This window comes from Scleropages formosus, chromosome 18 (genome assembly GCF_900964775.1).
Source record: "Scleropages formosus chromosome 18, fSclFor1.1, whole genome shotgun sequence".
In the NCBI taxonomy this organism is placed as follows: Eukaryota; Metazoa; Chordata; class Actinopteri; order Osteoglossiformes; family Osteoglossidae; genus Scleropages; species Scleropages formosus.
In genome coordinates, this window is record NC_041823.1 from 21,154,428 (window position 1) to 21,172,079 (window position 17,652).

General features: G+C 44.9%; 2 protein-coding genes across 8 annotated transcripts; both read right to left on the reverse strand.

Moving 5' to 3' along the window:
* Positions 1-1,708: 1,708 nt before the first annotated feature.
* LOC108922219 (zinc finger protein 497) lies at positions 1,709-8,407 on the reverse strand. Of its 2 annotated transcripts, none has more exons than XM_018732208.2 (3): positions 8,118-8,407; positions 6,135-6,402; positions 1,709-5,721 (listed from the first exon to the last, which is right to left on the reverse strand). In XM_018732208.2, the coding sequence occupies exons 2-3, from the start codon at positions 6,376-6,378 to the stop codon at positions 4,085-4,087; spliced, it is 1,881 nt and encodes a 626-aa protein (XP_018587724.1). In that variant the 5' UTR covers positions 6,379-6,402; positions 8,118-8,407; the 3' UTR covers positions 1,709-4,084. The 2 variants fall into 2 exon arrangements, with proteins under 2 accessions (XP_018587724.1, XP_018587723.1); XM_018732207.2 differs by having other exon boundaries at positions 7,892-8,407.
* A 1,086-nt stretch (positions 8,408-9,493) lies between these two features.
* Positions 9,494-17,080, reverse strand: LOC108922218 (zinc finger protein 652). Of its 6 annotated transcripts, XM_018732204.2 has the most exons (6): positions 16,802-17,080; positions 16,362-16,473; positions 15,514-15,637; positions 13,161-13,814; positions 11,937-12,907; positions 9,494-11,791 (listed from the first exon to the last, which is right to left on the reverse strand). In XM_018732204.2, the coding sequence occupies exons 3-6, from the start codon at positions 15,536-15,538 to the stop codon at positions 10,460-10,462; spliced, it is 2,982 nt and encodes a 993-aa protein (XP_018587720.1). In that variant the 5' UTR covers positions 15,539-15,637; positions 16,362-16,473; positions 16,802-17,080; the 3' UTR covers positions 9,494-10,459. The 6 variants fall into 6 exon arrangements, with proteins under 6 accessions (XP_018587720.1, XP_018587719.1, XP_018587721.1 ...); XM_018732203.2 differs by lacking the exon at positions 16,362-16,473; XM_018732205.2 differs by lacking the exons at positions 15,514-15,637; positions 16,362-16,473; positions 16,802-17,080 and adding an exon at positions 14,971-15,058 and having other exon boundaries at positions 9,494-11,284; positions 11,366-11,791.
* Between the last annotated feature and the right edge of the window lie 572 nt (positions 17,081-17,652).

Consider the following 17,652-nt stretch of genomic DNA (forward strand, 5'->3'; position numbering starts at 1 on the left):
CGATAGGTTCTGGAGCGCCCCGGCCCCGGCTCGGGCAGGCCGCCACCGACAGCGAGCGAGTTGCCCGAGGTTGGGAAGGGACAGCGTCAAGGAGTGAAGATGAAACCGAAGAAGGTGGAAAGGAAGAGTCCCTCTAGGGAGGCCTCAATGCGGCAGATTGGCAGAGCAGCGCTGTGCCAAGTCAAGGCTCTTTTTTGCGCCAGTGAGATAATGGCCTTGTTTGGCCACATGATCGTGATCCCATGATTCCTCCGTTTGCCCGGGCACGCTCCGCTTTGTTTCGACGTGAACTGTGCAGTGTGCTCCTCGCATTTATTTACAAAACAAATAACTGCACAGCGGGGGCTCTGTTTCCACTGTGCTCTTGAAAAGACCTTGTTTGTCACGTTCTCCATCTCACAGCCAATGTGTGTGTGTGTGTGTGTGTGTGCGCGCACAGCTCTTCCCTCCCAGTGTCCCCTGATCAGCTGGAGCTGCAGGCCATGTTACTGTGCCTTGATATGACAGAAATATCACTGTGCTTATGATTTTCGCGTATCGCCAAAGAACAGGATTTAATGGAGAAGAGACCTCTTGACTACGGCGGGCCGACATGCCACATGCAGCCAATACTTTAAATACTGAAAAAAACCCACTTTTGACAAGATACGGCAGTTTCCATTGAGCATGTCACTTGTTTTTGATAACACGTCCTGGGTGTGTCCCTTCCCCCTCCGGCCTTACGCCCTGTGTTACCGGGTAGGCTCCGGTTCCCCGCGACCCTGTATGGGACAAGCGGTTCTGAAAATGTATGTGTGTGTGTGTTTTATAACATTTTAAAATGGCATTTTTGAGGAATACTTTGTAGAAAAATGTGTATTTTAAGTTTATGGTTAATTGGAGTAATAAACTGCTAGGATTAGATTAACTTTACAACAACGGATGCAAGGGAAAAAAAAAATCAAAGGTACAAAATAAGTAACTGAATTTCTGCTGAAATACATGTTTTTTTCATAAATAGGAGAAATTTCATTTGCTTTACCTTTAAACAACAAATATAACTTAAAACTAGTCAAGCATTGAACATTATCACTCATCTGTGCATTGTCTTACACAAACTCGTCTATGAGAATCATAACTCCACAAACTTTTCTAAAGAAGCAAAATACATTTTTATTTTAGTACAGTGACTGCCAGAATCTGAGAGAATACAGACAAATTTCACAGAAAATCATATAAACAGATGATGGTTCAGGACAAAGAGGACAGCTGTCAGAAAAAAGTAGAAACTGTCAACTGGAAAACTGCTTAGACTGGAGGAAAGTCAGGAGAAAATAGACTTTTCCGCAGGGTATACGGATACCACATGTGGTTATATTTAATTGATGATAAACTGCACAATATCTTACACGAAAATATGAAATTGTTCATACATCGAAGCTGTGACCTGCGCGCCGCCGTGTCTGAACTTTCATCTTATCCACTAGATGTCGCCCTGGAGCTTGAACTAAAATCATGGCATTTTCCTCTTAAAAGTTTAAATTAACGTTACAGCATGTAACACATTTCTTTCTGTACGCTTGCAAACTGCAAATTAATTTAAATATAAGGAAAACAATAGAAATACAGGAGCAGGGCACATAAAGCTAGTATAAATGCTTGTTATATAATTCCAGATGGTCAAAATTTAAAAAAAAAAAAAAAAAAAAAAAAAAAAGATTAAGGCTGATTAAATGCTGCACTTTTAAAACAGAGTGTAAGATCCCATTTTTTTCTTAAATCAATTTTGTGCATCAACATTTTGTCAGTTACACTATTATTGTTGTTTTCTACAGCAGTCATTAATTCATTGCTCACTTATACAATTCGGGGTCGGGGTGGTCCGGAGCCTGTCCTGGAGACTTAAGGTGCAAGGCAGAGTATGCCCTGGAAAGGAGGCAAGTCCATCACAGGGTAATCTCACACACGCTCATTAACTTGCACATACACACACTAAGGGCAATCTGGAGTAACTAATTTGCCTGAAACACACATCTTTGGACTGGGAGAGAAAACACATGAACACAGGGAGAACATGCCAGCTCCACAGACTGAGCCAGATTAAACCCATGTCCAAACCAAGAACCCAGAAGATTCCAGGCACAAGCGCTATCCGCTGCACCACTGTCCCACCCGCACTTCTAAACTTGTTTTCGGAAATGTGAAATTTGGTTTACGGTACAGCTTCACTGCAATAATACTAGTGAACCCAAATGATTCAGGTTAATTACTATATTCCTCAAGGTATATAAGATAGCTCCTACTATGAATTGCACCTGCAGGCGTTCGGTCACACATCCAAGATAGCATATCTCTAAATCACTAAAATTAACTGTGTGTGTACATACCAGTGTTTCACCAATTTTGCTTTAAAAAAGAAACAAAATGTACATACACTACTCACTGTTTAAAATAAATGTCCCAAGATACATGTGATGAACACATTTTGAAGTCATTTTTATATCCCTAGCATAAGTACCATCAAGACTAACTTTGTTATTCTTAGGTGATAATGAGCAATCCTTAGAGGTGGCAATGAGTGATTCGCATCCTACAGTTTGGGGAAGGCACTGATCTCTCGCCAGGTCTTTGCACTCGCAAGACCACGCATCCTCAACTAAACAAGTATCTCAATCACTAGCAAAATACACTGATCTCATAATGGTTCGAGACAGGTGACAGGGATTCGGTGCGGTGCGTTTATTTCAACGTGCTGGTTCTTTGTCATGGACTAATTACAGGTGTCATACTCTGGCGTCAATCTCAGTGTTTCAGTGCAAAACCACACCACAGGTACGCGCCTTGCGGATTATAACAGTTGAGCATGACACGAAAGCAAAAGTGCTGTTATAATTTGAGCAGATATGTCAAAAGGACTCAGTCATAATGCTTTTGCAGCAAGTTTGAACACGGTTACTCCAACACCATTCAGAATGGATGCTATTAAACACATGTCATGACTTCCATTCCCAAAATATTGGTCAATTTTCCAGCAGTCAACAGATTGTCCCTTAACTGTAATGTATTCTATTTTCAAATGCACTCAGCATGTAGTCAGTACCACTGCAAATGTGCGAACACAAACACTGCTATTTGTTGAGATACCTCTTGTTAAAAAAAATTCCACAAAATTGCCCAGTGAAGTTCAATCAAGGCATATTTTTCCCCAAAATAATTTGTAAACAGATTACGACTAAGTGCATAATGAAATATTGGCTAATCCTCTATAGGTGATGGGGAAAATGTAAGCTCTCTGAAAAGTAATAAGCAACACTGCTGATCTAAGTCGGTTTTAGTGGGTTGCTGAACAGCAAGTCTGGGCATCATAAATGAAAAACGTGCTTAAATTTTAGAAGTCAGACTCCATCAGACCTGTTTAGCTTTTACACAAAAGTATAAAACTGTGTTAAAAGGCTCCATCTGGTTCAGTCAACTCACGAGGTTCGACAAACTTGCAACTATAACCATATGGTTTGGTCTCAGCTTCTTCTGGCTGCTGTTCCTGGTGAGGGTCACTGTTATAACCATACTGTGACTTTTTTTTAAACTGAAACCATTTAGGATAAATCGCACAGCAAACTGTTCAAATGTAACTATCAGAAATACTACAGTGCCAACATGGAAACGAAAGGGCAGCATTGCAGCCCTCATATTCATATCAAGGTATTTAGAGGCATCAGTGAAAGGGTGATGCAAAAAAAGTTATTTCATTTCAAAGTAATATACAAATCTTACAAAAATTTCTGGGCTTACAGTATTAGTCTCATGTTTTTAAAGTGCTTCGTAAATAAAAATACAAAAAAGACCTACTTGAATCAATTTGACAAGGGCACAATTGTGGAACCGTTCTACCACTCAGAGGCACAACTTCTCTGTGCTTCTAGCCTCTGCTTCCCCCCAAATCAATATAATTTATAAATTTTCCTTTATTCCCTTATCATGTTGCTGCCCTCAGTCCTTCCTCTCCTGAATACAACTTTCCATCTTAATCTCATTCAGAATCATTTTCAGGCTGTTATCCTTTCTTACCCACATTAGGCACTCATGGGCAAATTAAAGAAAACCATCATTCCATCAGACTTTCCACTGTCTCTCCTACTGCACTCTCCTCAACTTGTTCCAAGCCTTCCTCCTCTCCATCTCCATCTTTCTCTTCCTCCGCCTCCTGGCCAGAGTAGTGCTCCAGCGTCTGGTGCTTATTCCTGGAAGGGGCGTCCCGGAAGCGCCGGCCACAGTCCTCACAGGCGTACTGTCTGGATTCATGCTGAGAAGAGCCCTCCCTCTTCTGGGTGTCCTTCCCTGAAATTGAGTTGGGTTTGCTGCCGGGGTCGAGGCTGAAGGACGATGCAGGCGACAGGAGGGACCCCGAAATGGTTGAGGATGCAGGATCACTCAAATCAGTGTCCGGGTTAGTGCTGGGACTCTCACAGGTATTGGAGCTGGAGGTGAGGCTGACCGTGGGACTGGTGCTCCGACTGCTCATCAGCCGGAAGCCTGAGTTTGCACCGGTATCGATGGAGCCAACGGCAGAGGAGGCTGAATGCCCAGTGTGGCCATCTAAAGCAAGGCTGGCCTCGGAAAGGATTCCGTGCACAGTGCGGTGGTGGAAGCGAATTCCGGAGCGATTGGAGAATCCCTTGCCACACAGGCCACAGACGAAGGGTCTCTCCCCAGTGTGGATGCGCATGTGAATTTTCAGCGCACCTGACTGGGTGAAGCATTTACCGCACTGGGGGCAGCGGTAAGGCTTTTCACCTGTGTGGGTTCGCTGGTGAGCACGGATGCCTGCCAGGTGAGGGAAACCCCGCCCGCAGTAGGTGCAGGTGTAGGGACGCTCCCCAGTGTGTATACGGCGGTGTATCTTGAGCGCCCCCGACTGGCTGAAGCTCTTGCCACAGTCGCTGCAAGAGTATGGCCGGGCTCCGGTGTGCACGTTGAGGTGGATGCGCAGGTTGCTGTGGGAGTTGAAGGCCCGGCCGCACTCGGCACACAGGAAGCCCCCGGCCTTGGAGGCGTGCTGCGAGCGCTGGTGCTGGAGGAGCTGGGAGGGCCGTGCAAAAGAGGCAGAACAGTGCATGCAGGGGTGCTGGGGTACCCCCTCCTGCTGTGCATGACCCTGCTGGTGCCTCAGAAGCTGGGCACACGTCTGGAACGTGCGCTGGCAGGAAAGGCAAGGGAAGGGAGCCGGGGACTGGGGAGGATGGGGAAGCTGGGGGCAATGCAGGCACGAGGTAAGCGGGCAGTGGTGGTGATGGTAGTGATGGGCAGTCTGCGGAAAGTGTGTTTCGGTGCCCTGCTGGTGGCTAAAAAGCTGAGCACACGTCTGAAAGCCACGATGGCAGCATAGACAAGGGAAGGTTGGCACCTGGGGAGAGCTGTGCTGGGTGGGGTTGTTACTGTTGTTGGAGTGGGAGTCAGTGCCTTTATCCTGGTGCTGTCGCTGCTGCTGGCCACGCTGTGGATTACATGGACTACCTGGGCTGCCTGCCTCTTCATCTAAGGACATGTCCAGTCCTAAGCAGAGGCCCAGGTTCACCGGTCCATTGCTGGTCTCCTTGGACTGTGGGGTTTCCTCAGACGGGGGTGGCTGAGCTCGCGAAGAAGGGTTCTGCCTGGGCTTCAGGGTCTGGAAAGTAGGTGGTGAAGTGGAAGAAGAGAAGGAAGAGAAGGGGCAGCCAGGGCACGTACAGGTATGGTGCTGAACTGCACAGAGAGATTAGACGGTACAGAGACAGAACAAGAATGAGGAGAGAGAGAGAGACAAAAAACTATGGAGATCAAGAGAGAACAGAAACAGTGATACAACTGATGAATAAATGAATGTAATGTTGATGTAATGCACTCTTTTTTTCTCTGAGATTTATGTCACTTCGAAGAAGCATCTGCTCTGAATAAATAAATGTAAATGTACATGAAGAAGAAGGAAAAAAAAAAAAAACATCATTGCTGCACTGTCATTACCAGTTCATGATAACATGTATCTATTCAGAAGTCACCTTTGATAAAGACACATTGCTTTGCAATGCCACTTTCACATTCATCTCCCACATAACGCAGCTTTTCTTGGACACTGCCCTGCCCCCCCCTCACCACCACACACAGTGGCCCACTGATACCATTGCCTCCTGTCTCCCTGCTCCTGTCCGCAGGTCCTGTGAGGGTCTGCAGGCTGTATCCAGCCGGTCCTTTGCCCTGAGCGGCTTTGCCCTGGGCAGGCGCTACAGGTAGAGCAGCTGCTTTGAGGCCCAAAGCTTCATGTCCTGCAGCCTCCCAGGAGGAACGCAGAGCCTCTTGCTGGACAGAGTCCTTTGCTGGCTGGCTGGAGCTGGAAGCCATGAGGTCCCCAATGAACTGGTGCATCTCTAACCATGAGCAAGGCCCACGCTGGAGGAAGAAACAGAGGTGCGGCACAGCAGAAGAAAGTGAGACAAAATGTGAAAAAATAACGTGCAGTACTAATCAGCTTTACAATTATTCACCCATTTCAAAAGCAGGGTATTCTTTTTTGCAGCAATTCAGGATAAGAACCTTGATCAAGGGTATAATAGCAGAAGTGGGATTTCAACTAAGAAAAGAAAAGGGGAAAAAAAAAAAAAAAAAATTTCAGACTAGACCACAACACCACCAGGTACATCATGGGTAGGAGAAATTGTGTGGTCCTGTACCCTGAAAGATGCTGGTTCCAGTCCTGCCTGGGGCTATGCAATAATATTTGTGTTAAGAGTTCATCTCAACTGCTCCAGTAAAATACCTATTTACAGTATAACTGTCACCTTAGTCAAAACCTACTGCACTGCCATTCATTTGTTTACGAAACATCTCCAGAGCAACGTAAAACTCAGAGTAAACAAATGCGCATTTTAGCAACAGATAGTTATAAATGCAGACATGCAGTTCTCAAAGTAGTCTGTCCAATACCACAGTTGAACATTACACCGGTAGCTATGTACAAGTTCATAGTGAACACAGAAAAGACTTTTTTCTATTGAACAGATAACGTAGTTCAAGTTTGCGGAGCAGAAAGGAGATCAGGAGAGAAGTGGGTCCGAAAGGGATTTGTTTTGAGACGCTTCTTAAACATTGCGAGGGATTCAGCAGTTCTGAGTGAGAGGCGGCGCTCATTCCATGACACTGGGGAGGCACACCCTAACCCCCCCAACTCTATTTTGCACCGCTCCTGTGTGGGACCACGATCAAAATAATAAACGGATTGTATGAATTAAAAGCAGTGGAGCACGAAGTGGAAAAGCCGGGGATTATATATATTCATAAGTATGGATGTCTGAGGCTGCTACAGTTTTGTCTATACTAGTCTTGACTTGACAAGTAGAGGTGCAGTAAAGGGAGAAAAATGTGGCTCAGAGATGCAGACAAACGCACAACCTTACTGAGAGGAGCGAAGAGCAAAGAAACTTTCATGTACTGATGTGTCACGCAAGGCTTCGGAACGGCCGCTCAGGAGGAAGGATAATTCAGGGAATAGCGAGCAGCACTCGAGATCCGTCCCGCCGGCCGTCCGACACGCAGTCGACGGCAATGGATGCAGGATGGGTGTGAGGACGCGCGTCGCAGGTGACTATTGTCGGATGCGCGCGAGAAGCGCCGCTCACACACAATGAGTGACGACGTTCCACGCGCACGAAACATTAGGGAGCCGCGACACCTCAAAAAGCGACGCTATTAAAATTCAAAATGGCCCTTAACTTGACACGTTGGTTTGTTTTACCTCAACTCGCGCTGCTACGCTCGTAAAGCAGCACGTAAAACGAAAAGTTGCAGAACGCGCTTTACACACACAGGCACCCATTCCGTTTTTCTCAATCTCATGCGTGACACTCGGCTGTGCCCACGAATCCGTGTTTTATATACTTACGCTCACGGCGAATCTCTCTTTGTCCATCTGAAATGAGTACATATGTGCAGTTTCCCCTCCTCGAGTTAGCGACTGTCTTTCTCTCTACTCAAAGATTCTTCTCCAAAATGGCATGAAGAATATAAAACTGCTGGTACAAACTAAGTGTCACAAGCGGCAAGGCCCGAATAAACGCCCGAGTCTCGCTATTTTTAGAAAAATCTCCTCCTTTCCTTTTTTAACTTACTGTAAGAGCACATCTCACTGCTCAGCCTTCTGCTCCCGCCCCCCGACATTTCACTACTACTATTATTATTATGATCCTCACACTCGTTTGCTTGCCGACAGTCTATTTCCGGGCCTCTTCGGGTCATGTGACAATAATTGTAGTTCTCTTTTGCTCGTGCCGAGTCGATTTCCGGATCTCTTTAGATCACATGACATCAGCCGTAGTTCTTGTTTGCCGAAAATCTATTTCCGGATCCCCACAGGTCACTCGACAGCAGTTGTAGTTCGCCTTTGCTCGCAGAATATCTATGACCGGGTCTCCTCGAGTCACGTGACAACCACTGTAGTTGTCTCGCTTCTCACGCGCGTTTCTTTCACCTCGTTTTCTCGACTATTTGCGCGCAGTGTCGTTTATTGTCCGCGCGGATAATGAACGACACTGTTTCTCAGGACTGCAAAGTTTGAAGCGCTATCTCGGCTACTTCTTACATTCAGTAAGGATCCAGTAAACCTTACAACAAGCATATGGGAATTTACAGTACTGTCACACACACTGTCTGTGGCTTCAAATTCTATAGCAGATAAACTGTACAATTAAAATAAAAGTAATAAAAGTATATGCAATACAGCAATAAAGGTATACGGTTTCCCCATATGTTCAAGCCCAAAATATCACCCATTGCACAGCATGTTCATTTTAAATATTTAATATATGAATTATACATTAAGTTTTGCTCATTTTCATAAGAGTGCCAGTAATTCTGGAGTTGACTGTAAATTAATTAATTAATACTATTCACTCACCATCATTAACTCCGCCATGGATGGTCCCAAGTCCGGCTGCGAAAGGAGGAGGGTTGGGCGTGGGGCTAGCTACCCCACGCTGTAGAAACCTTGACAGCTACAGAAATGCCAACAAGGAAACTTCAAGACATCTCAGCTCTTGGAGAGGATGGATCTTCCACAAGAAGACATATGACACCTCATGGTGAAAGCCAGATACCTCTGAAAGTCACTAGGCCGACACCCCTTCTTTCATCCAAGACACTCAAGAGGACAAAGGCACCTGGAGAGCCCTTGTTGGCAGCCTATGGCCCAGGAGGTGTGGAAGGTTTAAGCAAGCAGGTATTCACCATCATTAACACCTTGTCCAAGCTGGGGTCACAGCAGTTCAGAGCCTCATGGAAATGCAGCACACAAGGCTAAGAATGGTAAGCTAACCACAAACACACATATTACTGGCAATTCAGTCACCTGTCCACCTGAAACACATGGCTTTGAATTGTGGGTACAAACCAATGCAAATATGAGGAAAACATGGAATTTCCAAACAGACTAATCTAGAATTGAACCTACATCCAAACAGCCCAGGTCTGTGAGGCAGCAGCACTAGCTGCTGTGCCACCATGCCCTGCAACAACTGTATGGAATCTGCTGTTTCAGTTCTGTTTTAAATTGACTTTAGTGGTACATTTGATTGATTGGTTGAAATGGTCAGTATGATAGGAAGTGGAATATATATTGTTGGTTTTGTTCCAATACTGTTACTGTGTTAAAATAGCCATGCTGACACCACCAAGGGACAAAACCACTACATTTAAAACACTAAGGTGCGTACCTCTGCTCCAGCATTGTGATACAATCATCCGATACAAGCCCTTCAACAGAATTAAATAGGGAAGTCAAATGATGCAAATATTGCTGAACTAAACAGTAAGCCTGGATGAAAAAAGGATATATATTCTCATAAACCGACACAGCCCTTATTCTTTACTGTATGGGGCCGCATTAGGGCTCTATGTATATCCTTCACCAGACTTGTAATGGTTATTTGAAAGTAAGTGTATGGCATGCTTTCAGTGTACTGCTAGGAAAATTAAATAAAGCATTAAATACAGCTATCCAAACAAAACATCAGAAAGAGTTATAATAAAGAAGAGTGCCATTATGTCATCCCTGCCAGAAATATATTCACCACAGAGCGGCAAACTAAAACATTTTAAAAAAGATTTTAAAAAGTGAAGTTAATGCAAGTCTTTCTGAAGCTTCAACACTTTTGAAGTAATACCTGAACAAAAGTTATATATGGATTCGATTCCTGGAGCAGTATGTTATGCTCCAACAATTAATGTGCGTTTATTGCTGTATTATGAATTTACACAACCAAAATTGAAACAGATATTGAGTACACTTCTAAGTAGTTCTGTGCTAAATTCTTTTGAAATCACTCCATTGAAGTAGTGGGATGAAAACATTGGATTTCCTTTTAACATGTTCTGAAACTTTGAAATCACTTTCACATAAATTTGGAGAGATGCTTTTCTTTAACTGGGTGTACGAAATTAAGCAAATCAGGGAGTATCAGCGTTTCTTACGGGGTTTCCGCTCCTTCCTTGGGAGACTGGGAGGAGGGGAGGGTAAGTGAGGCTCAGACCAAGTCTCGCAGGACTCTTCAGGGAAAGCGCAGTCCGATTCTGCAGCATGCTGCATGTAGTGCTCCAGCAGATTCCCATCCAGAAGAATCCTGCCACAGTTTATACACTCATGGGGTTCATCTTCTGTTTCCCCATCTCTCTCCACGTCATCCCGAATCTCCACCTCCACACAGTCAAAACCCCTTGTTCCTCCCTCTTTATTGTCCTCCCGATTTTCGCGCCCCCCTTGATTGTCCTCTGCCTGCGTCAGATTAATCCCCTCAGTTGATCCCATTTCACACTTTATGGCTATCAAGCTATGAAACGGTGCAGTTCTTGAGTCCCCTGGCTCTACACAGCCAGTGTCTGTGGCATAAGGCTCCTCCTTTTCCGGGAAGGTTGAGATTGTTTCATACTGCCTGCAGGACAAGGGCTTATTTTTCATTTGGATCATCATCCCCTTTTCTTCTTTTTTTGAAAATGTCATATATTCCCCTGTCTGCTCCCCAACTTCACAGCAGATTCCTGTACTACCTTCCTTTTCCAGCTTCAAAAGAACCGTTGTTTGCTTCATGTTCCCTTCCTCACCCTCCATGACCTTTGCATCTGCAACTGTCCTTCCCACCACACCCGTTTCATTGTGACTCTCCCATGCATGCCCCATTTTCTGATGTGTCACATAATTCTGGTCAAAGCCGGGCCCCTCTATTCTTGATAAATCCACCCTCAAGCCCTCTGCTGCCACAATGGAGTTACCTGTCTCTGTAAATATCTGTGGGGACATGGAGGACACAACAGTGAGGCTGGTAACCTTGGGGTTTACATCTCCAACTGTTGTACTAGGCACACTTACACTTGTGCAGTCTCTGTCATAATCCAGTGTCAGAAGTGGTTGCAGCCCTTCTGCAAACTGCATGGCTCCAGGCATGACCGCATTCGCAGGAATCTTCAGTTGCAACACAGCCCCAGGACTTCCCAAGGGGTCAGTCTCTGTGAGGAGGTTTTGTTTTGTGCTCAGGAAGGTCGCTAGAGGAGCTACCGTGGCCTTTATTGCATCTTCACCTGGCATCGTTTTGGACAGTGTTGCACCCGGAGGAGTGGAGCAGTTTGTGGGGACTGGGAGGTACACTATCAGTGCCGCCCCTGGAGGTGGCATTTTGTCAAGTGTAAGCGTCCATACTTTTTCTGTGTCCTCCACTGATTTATCATCCTTTACAGGAGTCTTAACGGGTGGATCTGATTTAGCCAGCTCTGTCATCTTTGGCTTCTTCAGTGCTCCCTGCAACAAGATAAGATGTCATCAAGAACAGGATCTAGAGACATACTGTGAAGGCAAGGTGAAAAAAAAATCAGAGAAAGCAGTTCCCTCTTTCAACTACAACGCTTTGAATCAGTTACAGTAAATTCTGGGAAGTCACACTTACTGCTGAAGGATTCAGACGACCACAGTCTTTCTGGTGACTGTCATAGGCTTGTTGGTGAGGAAAGCCCAGTCCACAGCGCTGACAGAGGTAAGGTCTTTGGCTCGCGTGACCCCCCATGTGGGACATGAGAAGCAGGGCAGAGCGAAAGCCCTTCCCACACTCCGAACAGGTCAGCACCCTCTGATGGGCCCCTGCATGCTTCTTCAGCTCCCCGACACTTCCAAAGGCCTGCCCACACTCCATGCAGCGGATTTCATCACCCTTGGCTCCCTGGTGGCCCCAGCAACCTGTCTCCTTCTTGTGTCTCTGGAAGTCCCGCTGGCTGTGAAAGAAACCCAGGCAGGCCACACACTGGATACGCTCTGGCTTGCACTCGTGCTTATGATAGAGAGAGGCAAGGCGGAAGTGGCGCTGGCAGCGAACGCAGGTATACGGCAGAAGGCCCAGGTGCGAGAAGCTGTGCCGGAACAGGATGTTCTTCTTGGGGAAGGCCTGGCCGCATTCAGTGCACAAGTATGTGCGCTGCCTGTTATGCTGTGCCAAATGACGGGTCAGTGACTTGTGCCGACGAAAGTGCCGCTCGCACTGAGGACACTGATGTCGCATAAGGTTTTGCCGGTGCAGCTCCAAATGGCGCTGGCACTCGTTCAAGCAAGTGAAGATGCGCTTGCAGAAATCACACTGATAGAATTCCTTCTCCAAGTGCGACTTTTCCAAGTGGGTCTGCAGGCTCTCTACAGATTGAAAAATGGCTTTACATACCCTACAACGAATGGGTGTGGCCTGTGCATGGTTGCGCAGGTGGATGCGGTAGTTGGCGAGGTGACAGAACTGCTTGCCACACTCTGAGCAGCGGTAGGGGCGTGCACCGCTGTGGAGGTGCATGTGCTCGCGGAGCAGGAAAGCTGAGGGCAGAGTGAGGTCACAGACTCTGCAGCGGTGCTCACCTGATTTGTCTCCTGGGACATCTGCTGGCAAAGAGTAAAAGAAATCTTAGCAAATGTTGATCAACATCAAGCACAAATGGCTGGAAATGATTAATTACACTGTGAGGCTGGATTTTTTTTTTCTCCTTTACAGCAAAGAGAGAAAAACTATTTTAATAGGCAGTGACTGAAGCAACCCAGTGCAATCCAAACCAACCAGTTAATTTGAGAATCTGTTGAACTAATGGCAACCTAATGCAGAAAAGTCTAAACCACAGCACACAAAGAACTTTCATACCTAAATACATTGTCTCTTCTTTCTCATCATACTCATCTTCGTTGTCAATGTCTTCCTCTGGAACATCGCTGTCTTCGGTCTCATCAGAGTCCGTCTCAGACTCCCCAGTGTCTTTCTCCACTGTGTTGCTGTTTTTACAAGTGTTTATGGCCTGTTCCTTTCCATTACCAATGCTGTGTCTTCTTCCACCTCTGCCAACATGATGAGAAATGGGCAGAACCACCTCAGCATCCTGTTCACTAATCAATCTGGCACTGGCAGTACCATCATGCTGAATTAATGCAGGGTTCACGTTAGTCAGATTTGTGTCGCTTCCGTTAAGACGGGTCCGAGGTCTTAGCTGCATGCCAGTACGGAGGCTGATGTCTGTATATGAGCTGTTTTCATGGCTCAGAGCTTTCATCGAAGCAGGAGTACTGATCTGAGTGTTTGAATCACTGAAGACAGAAGGTACATTGCTTCCTGGCAAGCTGGCCTGTATGTTTGGGGAAGGAGAGGATGATATCTGAGAATCTGGAGAACTGACAGGTGTTGAAGGGGAGTTTCCATTAAGAGTTGGCAATTTCTTCACCCCCATGTCTTCATTCTTGAAGAGATCTGGGAAGCCCAGCTCTGTCAGCTGGATGTCAATGGTGTAGCCTGATGACATGGAGTCTAAGAGAAACAAAAATAAAGTTTTAAAACAAAAATCATACCCAATCTTCTAAAATACATGGAAAGTTGAAGAAAAGAACACAGACGTGTAAGTGCCAGTATGAGTCCATCAATAAAAATGTTAAGTAACATAAACACCCCCCATATCTAGTGTTGTGAAAAAGTATTTAAATTTCTCTGTGTTTTTGCAGCTTTTTGACATTACATTTGATCATAACTCTTCCACAGAATGTAAGACCCTGGTCAATTTACAGGAAGAATTTAATTGCAGTCATGCAGCTAAAACTGGAACAAGCAGTTAGTGACTATAAACGGGCATTTACTTTTTTTTCATTCCTATTTCCTTTCATTTGCACATTTCCTTACATTCTCCACCAAGGAAATGACAGAAACTATAATGGTGTCACCTTTTCTCTCAGACTCCATTCATATACCGCTAGAACTGACAAAAGGTGTGTCCAAATTATGCATCAAAGAGCTGCAAAAATTGAGAAAATTGAAAAGAGGCCAAATACTTTTTTCACAGCATTGTAAAATATATTGTCAAACAGGGTAAAATTGCCTGACGTGTACTAATGTGTCAGTGATTGAGTATGTCGGTGCCCAGCAATGCACTAGCATCTCAGAATCCTGAACTGAACAAATATTTATTGATCATTAACAGATGGATGGGAAACACTGTAAATTGTGTCTTCTCAACTAGGCTTTCTAATATTAGAATAAAACTAGTCTTTTTTTTCATTGCACAACAATATACATTTTCGATTTCTAACCTAACGAAACTAGATGAGTGGGTGAAGCCCACAATGACACCTAGAAATGAGAATACAATAATCCTTTTCGAGGCCTTGCTCTGCGCATGCAGGTCACATCCGAGTCAAAGGGCAGCAGGTGTAAAGTAAACAGAGCTGAGTTTGAGTAACCTAGTTATTGCAGAGTCTGTCAAGAAATTGTGGCTTACTATTAAGTTTTTACTCTCAGATTTGTGATCATTTTAAAACATTATCTGTTAAGATTTCTACGGCTGATTTACCAAAAAATAAAGCAATCAACATTGGAAGACTAGAAGTCAAAACATGGCTTCAGGTTGTGCATGTGGGAGTGAGACACATTGGAAAGAACTTTGAGTACTTCATGAGATGGTCAGTTGACTCACTGAAAGAATATCTGTGGAAATTCTCAGTTGGAATTTCCTCTCCTTCATTCTTCTCTTCTGCTCTCATATTCTTGTGCCATACATCCCAGGCAAGTAGACTAAGGTGAACATATGCAACATGTATAGGTTTGTCTGTACATCTACAGGCCTTGCAGCTGCATCAGGTACCTCCTCAGCTGCAGACTCTTCATCATTGTCTACATTCCCAAACAGGCTGTCTTCAAATTTTACTTTCTGAAGATTACAGCTGCTGTCAATGTTCTCTTTAAGGGATAACTCTGGAATTTGATGAACCAGTTTCCTTCTTTGCTTGTTCTCTTTAACCATGTGTTCCATGCAAAGGGTAGGCAGATTGGCCTCTGATGGTTCTGTGTCTATGAAGTGCTTGCTGCAAATCCTGGAATTTTGAGTCGGGCACCAATCAACGGCACATCCACCCTTCTTCACTTTGCCGTTCACACGCTAAATCCATCTGGACCTGACATCTGCCACTTTTATGCATGGAAACAAATGAAATGGAGGGTCACACACACATACACACACCTGCTAACATCAAAGCTGATTCCATGCTGCTTGTAGAATGTGTTCTTCCACTTCCTCAAATGAAATGTGCTGCTGTTGAACGCCAAATACCAAATGTGTCATAGTTGGCTCCAAGTGTTGGTACCTGCAGGCGAAACAAAAAGTTCATAACATGAATAATCACTACTTAATGACGAACTAACAAGGGTAGTTAATACAGCAGTAACTGGCTTCATAGGATGAAACTTTCATTGGGAAGCCAAAATAACCAATTTTTAATATTAATAAAAATACAGATGTTAGAAGAAGAACCTCAAATTGTTAAATTAGTAATAGTAGTAGTGTAGTAGTTAGAGCAGCCACCTTTGGACCCAAAGGTCATAGGTTCAATTCCCCTCTTCAGCTGTAGTACCCTTGAGCAAGGTACTTACCCTAAAATACAGCTCCAGTAAAATTACCCAGCTGTATACAGTGAATGGGTCAATACCTAAGTACCTTACCTTAACTCAAAAAAAAGCATCAGCTAAATTAATAAATGTAATGTTTAAATACTTTCCATGTCACTGTCTCTATATTACTAAATGTTAACAATTTAGTAATGTTAACAATGTAATTAAATATGCGGGACATCATCTTTTAGAACTTTTTTCCCGTTATATATAATAAAATTAGTACTTTTCCAAAAGTACTAATTTTATTCTAAGAAAAAAAAGTTTTAGTGTACCACATATCCATACAAACAATAAGTCTTGTCAACATATTCTTCAAAAGCCATCGTAAACAGTTCTTTTTCACTTAAATTCTGGCCAATTAATCTCGTAAACATCCCTCCTCTGTGACTTCGTCAGGTACAAATGGCGCGCTTTTACCTTTGAAAGGCCGCGCGACGATGCGATACCACAGAACGCGCTTGACCCTTGACCTTCCTCGCGAGACCCTGACGAGAACGAGATCGCCAGGTCCCCACACAGCATTGCATCACTAACATTAACAACATAAATGACACGAGGTGAGCAGGGGGAGACCCAGCAGAGTGACACTGAGAAGCAGGAATATTATATAATGCAGAGATGAACTCTAAGGCAAAGAAGCGCTATGCCTTAGTAAGTAGCTTATTTCGAAGACGGAATCTGTGAAAATTATTATTCCGGCGAAAAAGAGTGCGGTGGGTGGGGGCCACCGATTTGAATGGACAGTACAGTACGCGATACATAAACTAAGCCAAGAGCGAGAAAAGCCCCCCGCGGCTCACCGAAGCGACATGAATGAGTGAAAGAAGAAGAGCCAGGACACACTGTACTGTACCTACCGAGGCCCCGTTCGCTCTGCCGCACGCACGTCCTATAACAACATAACATGGGGGGGCGGAGAGAGACAACGACTGAGGTCCCTACACACACAGCGACTGACGAGAACTAATCCTACCAAACGCCCTAGTGTAAGACATCTCAACTAAACTAAAGGCCGCTGTAAACACTGCACTGTTAATAAGCTGTTTTAACTTGCAGCTATCTTGTTCATTTTAATTCGCTACATCATTTTCGCGATTGCTCATTGCGCCGCGACCCTCTCTCCATGGTGATGCAGCTTCCGCCTTCCGAATGAGAGAAGCGGACGGCACTTTGGGTGATGCCGCCAATTACTGCCGCCAATAGGCCAGGAGTGTGTACTGCAACTTTGGGTGACGTCGCATATTACTGCCGCCTATAGGCCAGGAGTGTGTACTGCAACGTTAAAGATGAAAGGCGCATGATCCACAATACAAAATGGAGAGAGCTGAGGGCTGCTTGAAATGAAGCCATCAAATATTATTTCTGTACAAGTTTTACGAGACAAATGGATTTCACGTAATTGAATGTAAAGATAACATAAGGAGGGGGGTGCGGTGGCACAGTGGGTTGGATCGGGTCCTACTCTCTGGTGGGTCTGGGGTTCGAGTCCCGCTTGGGGTGCCTTGCGATGGACTGGCGTCCCGTCCTGGGTGTGTCCCCTCCACCTCCGGCCTTATGCTCTGTGTTGCCAGGTTAGGCTCTGGCTCCCCGCGACCCTGGATGGGACAAGCGGTTCAGAAAATGTGTGTGTGTGTGTGTGTGTGTGTGATAACATAAGGAGCTTGGAGGAAAGTGAGGTTGTATGCCTTTTCAATGTATACAGGCAGCA

Excerpts from the sequence above, each read along its gene's own strand:
- LOC108922219 (XM_018732207.2), bottom strand. The coding sequence starts at position 7,933 with ATGTACTCATTTCAGATGGACAAAGAGAGATTCGCCGTGAGC. Across the intron at positions 6,403-7,891 it reads AAGAGAGATTCGCCGTGAGC|CGTGGGCCTTGCTCATGGTT; the intron begins GTAAGTATATAA and ends TTCTTCCTCCAG. Across the intron at positions 5,722-6,134 it reads CAGGGAGACAGGAGGCAATG|TTCAGCACCATACCTGTACG; the intron begins GTATCAGTGGGC and ends CTCTCTGTGCAG.
- LOC108922218 (XM_018732201.2), bottom strand. The coding sequence starts at position 15,037 with ATGAGAGCAGAAGAGAAGAATGAAGGAGAGGAAATTCCAACTGAGAAT. Across the intron at positions 12,908-13,160 it reads AGAAGAGACAATGTATTTAG|CAGATGTCCCAGGAGACAAA; the intron begins GTATGAAAGTTC and ends ACTCTTTGCCAG. Across the intron at positions 11,792-11,936 it reads GTCGTCTGAATCCTTCAGCA|GGAGCACTGAAGAAGCCAAA; the intron begins GTAAGTGTGACT and ends ATCTTGTTGCAG.